The sequence below is a fragment of the Lissotriton helveticus genome, chromosome 10 (genome assembly GCF_964261635.1).
Source record: "Lissotriton helveticus chromosome 10, aLisHel1.1, whole genome shotgun sequence".
In the NCBI taxonomy this organism is placed as follows: domain Eukaryota; kingdom Metazoa; phylum Chordata; class Amphibia; order Caudata; family Salamandridae; genus Lissotriton; species Lissotriton helveticus.
The window spans coordinates 959518871-959524870 of NC_136071.1; the positions used below are offsets into that span (position 1 = coordinate 959518871).

At 44.4% G+C, this 6000-nt stretch overlaps 1 protein-coding gene across 9 annotated transcripts in view; it reads left to right on the forward strand.

Annotated features, from left to right (window-relative positions):
• The window catches only part of LOC144784678 (metalloreductase STEAP4-like), a 445141-nt gene extending 443099 nt beyond the window's left edge, over positions 1-2042 (forward strand). For all 9 annotated transcript variants that reach the window (XM_078663621.1, XM_078663627.1, XM_078663619.1 and 6 more), the window contains one exon: positions 26-2042. In XM_078663621.1, coding sequence (XP_078519747.1) covers positions 26-307 — 282 coding nt within the window. In that variant the 3' untranslated portion in view covers positions 308-2042. The remainder of the gene's footprint in view (positions 1-25) is intronic.
• The last annotated feature ends 3958 nt before the right edge of the window (positions 2043-6000 follow it).

The following is a 6000-nucleotide window of genomic DNA, read 5'->3' on the forward strand; positions in this document are numbered from 1 at the left end:
TATGTTATTGTGTTTGCTTTTACAGTCAAAACTGGGGTACCTCACCTTGGTACTGTGTACCGGCCACGCCCTCATCTTCGGCTGGAACAAGTTCCTCAACGCTTCTCAGTACAAGTGGTACCTCCCACCGCCCTATATGATCTCTCTGGTCATTCCATGCATTGTGCTGGCCTTCAAACTGATCCTGATCACCCCCTGCCTGGACAGAACCATAACACGAATCCGTCAAGGGTGGGAAAGAAGTTCCAAGTCTCCAAAAATGGCACAACATGAAAATGGCGAAACAGAAATGAAAGCCATGGTTTGACCCAAGTGCCTGTTCTCTACTCTGTTTGCAGGTCTCAATTTTTTTTTTACGAGGCTGTAAAAAGAAATTCATTAAAGAAGGGATTTACTGTTTTGATACATTTTACATGTAGCTAATATTCCAAAGTTAAGTTGTAAAATGTATTCTTGTGCAGGCTTGTAATCACCTGGTATTATGTATTAATTTTGTAATAAATTGTATTTTATAGTTACTTTGGTCCCGTAGAGAAGCATCATTGAGGTCTGAAGTATTGCGGTCTCAGTCAGAGGGTCAAAAGTTTGCAACAGTGTCCAAAGACTCAGACTTGATTTAGAGTTTGGTAACTACCCCTATACAAGGGTACAGACTCTAAATAGAGGGTGGGGCACCCACCAGTTACTGGTAGGTGTCCTGAAGCCACCTTACTTTTGATCAAGCACTTGGTTTACTGTAAAATATTTCTGTTCTTCATTTAATTGTACTCTGTATCCCCTATGTTACTGCAGTCTTGTTAATTATATGATGTATGCATGTCTTGTTGTTTATTGCGCTTGGAAGCCCAGCTCCTGTCTTTTGTTCGCACTTTACAAATATTAGTATTAAACGTATTACCCAATGTCTTCCTTATTTTTTAAAAGCATCCTAAATAGCTTAATTTAAGATCAAGCCCCATTTGACTATTTGCTTGTCACAGTCAAACACACATATGGATAGGAGACAATTATAATCGCGTTGCTATACTTTATTCAATATATTGAGCCCACTAAACACTTAGGGGCAGATTAAATTAAATGCGGGGTTTTGCCTGATCAGGATTCGTGCATCCCTTTGAATGAGTGATGTAGTTTGGAGGCCTATCCTACTTCAGTTCATGACAGAGAACGGTGCAGTAACCAAGCAATTATTTCTGCTTCACTTTAAAACAGATGCATAGGTGCTTCTGTTCTTCCAAGCACTGCTTGACATGGAGAGGAATCCAACTCCATTTTGGAGGCACTTCTAGCTACTCCAAGTCAGAGCTTACAGATGCTTTGAGGGTTTAGAAATTGCACCAGATGTTTGTGCACTGGAAAAGCAAACTGTATTTGTGTGGCAGCGGGCCCTTATTTGTGGGTACATGGATGTTCACTAAGAAATCTAACCCCAGGCATTGACTCCACAGTTTGCAAAAACCTTTTGTTTGTGAACCCAATATGTTCCTCAAGAGACCATTGATAAAAGCTGTGTTCAGAACCTGTCTGACCGAAACTCAAAGATAATAGAGGGATCTTTACATAGGCCACCTGCTAAAGAGGGTGATACCAGCAGTCTTAGCCACCTATAGGCTCTTTTGTGGTACAGAAGGCACACAAAGAATGTGGTCCAATCAAAGTATCTCTCTTGAAAATGGCTACTGTTGAATTTACGTATCATTTAGCAGTGCTGCGCTGAGCCCCTTCTTTCAACACTCTACATTAGTGAGTAGATTCATGGACTGTGTGGAGAAATTTAAAGGGACCATCCAGTGAATTATGTCACAATAGGTCTCAAAGCCCCAGCTGCATAAAAAAAGCAGCATTCTAGAATGTTTATTGTTGGTGATTTTTTGAGAAGCAGGGATGCTCAAAGAGAAGGCACCTTTAACTTGGACCCAGAAGAAGACCAGGCAAACAAACCTGATGTTAAAGGTGTGATGTGTGTTTATCAAAGAAAGTAAAAATATTCCCATACATTATGTTATATTAATAAAAGTTTACAAAGTGCTTTCCTCCACCAATTTGGCCTCTGGATACCTTCATATTGGCGCTTGTTTTCTATTTGTATCATTTCAACCATCAGTAATATGGTGCCTTTATAGATGTGTTGTAGGCATATAATAGTGTTAAGTGTGGTTTGGTGTGTGTAGCCTCTGCACTAGTCACACTCGTGCACTAGAGTCTCGAGCGTGAACTTTGTTGTAATGAGAGGAGCAGGACTGAATGGAAGGACTGCTTCTGATAGGCATCTTGATCTGCATCGTAGTACTCACACGCTTCCATGTTATTGAAGGAGTATTCACTTGTTAAAACAGAGGTTAGTAATTATGGTTCTTCCTTTTGGGGAACACCACAGACAGCAATAAGACAAGCACACTCTTGCCCTCTTGCCTCTACTATCTCCTCTGAGTGACCAGTGCTCCATCCACCATAAATCACGAGCATTGGTCAGTACAGATGTTACCTTATTTGACACAGCACCATATATTGATCAATCAATCAATCAGGATTTGTATAGTGTGTCTGCTTTACCCCTGAGGGTCGCGAGGTGCTGTGGGGTAATGCTGCAGAATCATGCTGCCTGTTCTTATTGGAGGAACATCCAGGTCTTGAGGCCCTTCCTGAACTGTTATAGCAATGGTGAGGCTCTGAGGTGCAGGGGGAGGGTGTTCCAGGTCTTAGCCGCCGGATGGGAGAAGGATCGGCCTCCGCTTTTTGCCTGCCAGATGCACTAGGTAGCTGCTAGGGAGAGGTAACCAGAACGGAATTCCCTGGTAGGTTAGTGGAAATTCACTCATTTGTTGAGTTATGTGGTCCTTCATTGTGTAGCACCTTGAAAGCACGGGTGAGTAGCTTGAACTGGTGTTTCTTCTTGACTAGTAGCCAATGGAGTTTCCTGAGCTGAGGGGTGATGTGCATCTGTCTGAGGAGGGTGAGGATGAGTCTGGCTGCTGTGTTCTGGATGGTCTGGAGATTCCTCATGAGTTGGGTGGTGATTCCTTTGTAGTGGGAGGTGTGTTATGTTCCTTATAGGTACCCTAATATAGGCCGAGGTAATATCATACACCTTCACCTACATTACCTCCCTTACACTACACAGTAACAAGCCTTTAAGGATTGAACCTTTACCTAGTTCTAGTCCTGAGCGCAGGAGGGGAGTTTTTCCCTGAGCAATCCTATAACTTCATCAATAGACTCACACAGTATGAATGGAAACCAGGCAGACGCTACACCACCTGTATAATATCTACGTACAAGATTCATCCCATACGCCATCCTCAAATCCAACACTGGCTTATACAAGAAACAAGGGACAAAGGAACCCTAGAAACTTTCTGTATAAATACAGCACATCTTACTAGGGTTAAAGAGAGGAGACCGAGATTTCCCAGCGACACACTGACCAGAGACGGTGAGGCTCCTGTATGCAGATGCTCCTACTGATAGTGGTCTAACACATCCCTCGCGGGGTGTCCAACGCAAGACCAGGACGGTGTCCCACACTCTTTCACTTCAGGTAATGGGGTTAGACTAAATCCTAGAGGGATTCTTGGCTTCACACTTACTCACATGCTAGGTACATCTAGATAGGCATTGTAGGAGTACGCGCCCTCTTTTTATCATGCATTTTAAATTTATGTATGTATTTCTGATTATTGTAGGATGGTAGAACTGTGCTATTTTTTTATTTTCACTGTACTGCTAATAATATATATCTGCTATTGTCTAGCGGTTGTTGCAGCACATCTATTCTACACATAGATGAACAACTGTGCAATACATTCTTATTGTAACACGCCAACTGTTTCTTCTGTGTAAACTCTCTGAGATCGAATAAGTGAGCATGAGTGACTGAGCAAAAGATAGAACATTGTTTCCACGATTCTGAGGGATCAGGGTTGTCATGTTCTGAGGTTGCCAGAAACTATTCTCTCCCCAATAAGAGGAGATTCTGGTGGCACTGTCAGCTAGCTAATGCAAACAGGTTAACATTCTCAGTGGAGATGCTTGGAACTAGTCTGCCACCAAACCCACAGTTTATTTTATCAGAATGCACAGATTCTGTATAATAATATATAGGAACTACACAACAGTTGAAGAGTCGATTCTGCTGGTGGCGAGAAAGTGTGTGACAGTTCGCCTAGTGTTGGGTGTGAGCCATTTGAAGACCTTCTAGAGTTTTCAGAAGTGGGAGGAAGCAATCAGAGGAGACAGTGCTAACCTGCTTCTTCAGGGCTAGCTGGCTGTGGAAGAATGATGCAGAAGCTGCTGGCGTGTTTGGTGGGTTTGGGGATAGGGCCGAGCTCAGGTGGCCACCATTCGTTCTTCCACAGGATGTCCTTGCCTTTCCCAAAGATGAGAACGTCTGTCTTGTCTGTGTTGAGTTTGAGACAGTTGTTGTTCATCCAGAACAGCTGAATCCTTTATACTTCTTAGGAACCTGTCTTTGATGGTTGTTGGGTCGTTTGTCAGGGAGAGGATGCGTTGGGTGTCATTGGCATAGGAGATGATGTTGAGTCTGTTACTTCTGATGATGTTGGCCAGGGGTGTCATGTATACATGAGGGTTGGGCTGAGGGATGAACCTGGAGGTATTCTGCAGGTGATGTTTTTAGGCCGAGAGGAGTAGAGAGGGAAGATGATCTTCAGCGTCCTTCCTGTGAGGTAGGAAGCAATCCACTTGAGGGCTGCTCTTTGGTTTTCAATCTGGTGGAGTCTATTGATCAGTGTGTGGTGGGATACGGACAGTGTTAAAGGCTGCTGAGAGGTCGAGGAGGATGAGGGTTGCTGTTACTCTTTGGTCTAGCAGCATTCTGATGTTGTCCATGGCTGTGATTAGAGCTGTCTCGTTGCTGTTGTTTGCTCTGAAGCTGGCTTGGGAGGGGTCCAGAAGGTTGTGGTTCTTCAGATGTCTGGTTAGCTGGATGTTGATAGCTTTTCTCGATGACCTTGTCTGGGAAGTAGAGCAGGGAGATGGGTCAGTAGTTCTTGGGATCGCCTGGGTCAGAGGATGGCTTCTTCTATAAAGGCTTCACGTCGGCATGTTTCCATTTCTGGGTTAAGTGGGCTGTGGTGATAGAGGAGCTGAGAACCTTGGTGGGTTTTTTGCTGATGGGTTGATTGCCAAGGTTGAAAGTGTGGTGGGGCCAGGGTCTGCTGGTGCCTAAGGAGTGGATGGATCACATTATAAATGCTGTTTCTGTCTTGGTGAGGGTGTTCCACGAGGTGAGCTAGTGTGGGAGGGTGTTGGTTGGTGTGAGGAGGTTGATGTCATCCTTGGTGGGGGTAGGGGTGTGAAGTCTTAGTAGATAATGTTGATTTTGTTGTGGAAAAAGTCAGAGAGGAAGTCGCAGAGGGCTTGAGAGGATGTGATGGTGTTTTTGGATGCCGAGGGGTTGGTGAACATCTTGACTATGTAGAACAGTTCCTTGCTGAATTTGGAGCTGTCAATGATGTGGGTGGTCTTTTTGGTGTTTTCCAGAAGGTAGTGGGAACAGTTGAGGGCATCTTTGAATCATTTTCAGTTCTCAAGGGTCTTACTGGCATGCCATCTTCTTTCCTTCTGTTTTCAGTTGCATGTCTGGGTTTACAGTCCTGCCATGAACCAATTGGGGTGTTGTGTTAATTTCTTGGGGTTGGTGGGTTTCCTTGGTAGTTCGTCAGCTCTTTCCATGATCTGCAAAGTTTTCAGACTCTTGTTCTATGTCTTCAGTGATGGTGGGTAGGCGTGAGTTGAGGGCGTTGGTCCATCGTTGCTCTGATGCCTTTGACCAGCTGCATCGTGTTTCGCTGGTAGTGGAGACGGGTGTGTTGGGTGGTTCCAAGGTGGTGAAATAGATGCAGTGGTGATCAGTCCAGGTGAGGTGGGAGTATGTTGCTTGCTGGATGAGAAGATGGGTTCCAGTGTGTGTCCTGTGGTGTGAGTGGGGTTGGTGAGAAGCTGCTTGAGTCTGAGGTTAAAGCGATACCAAAGGGAATG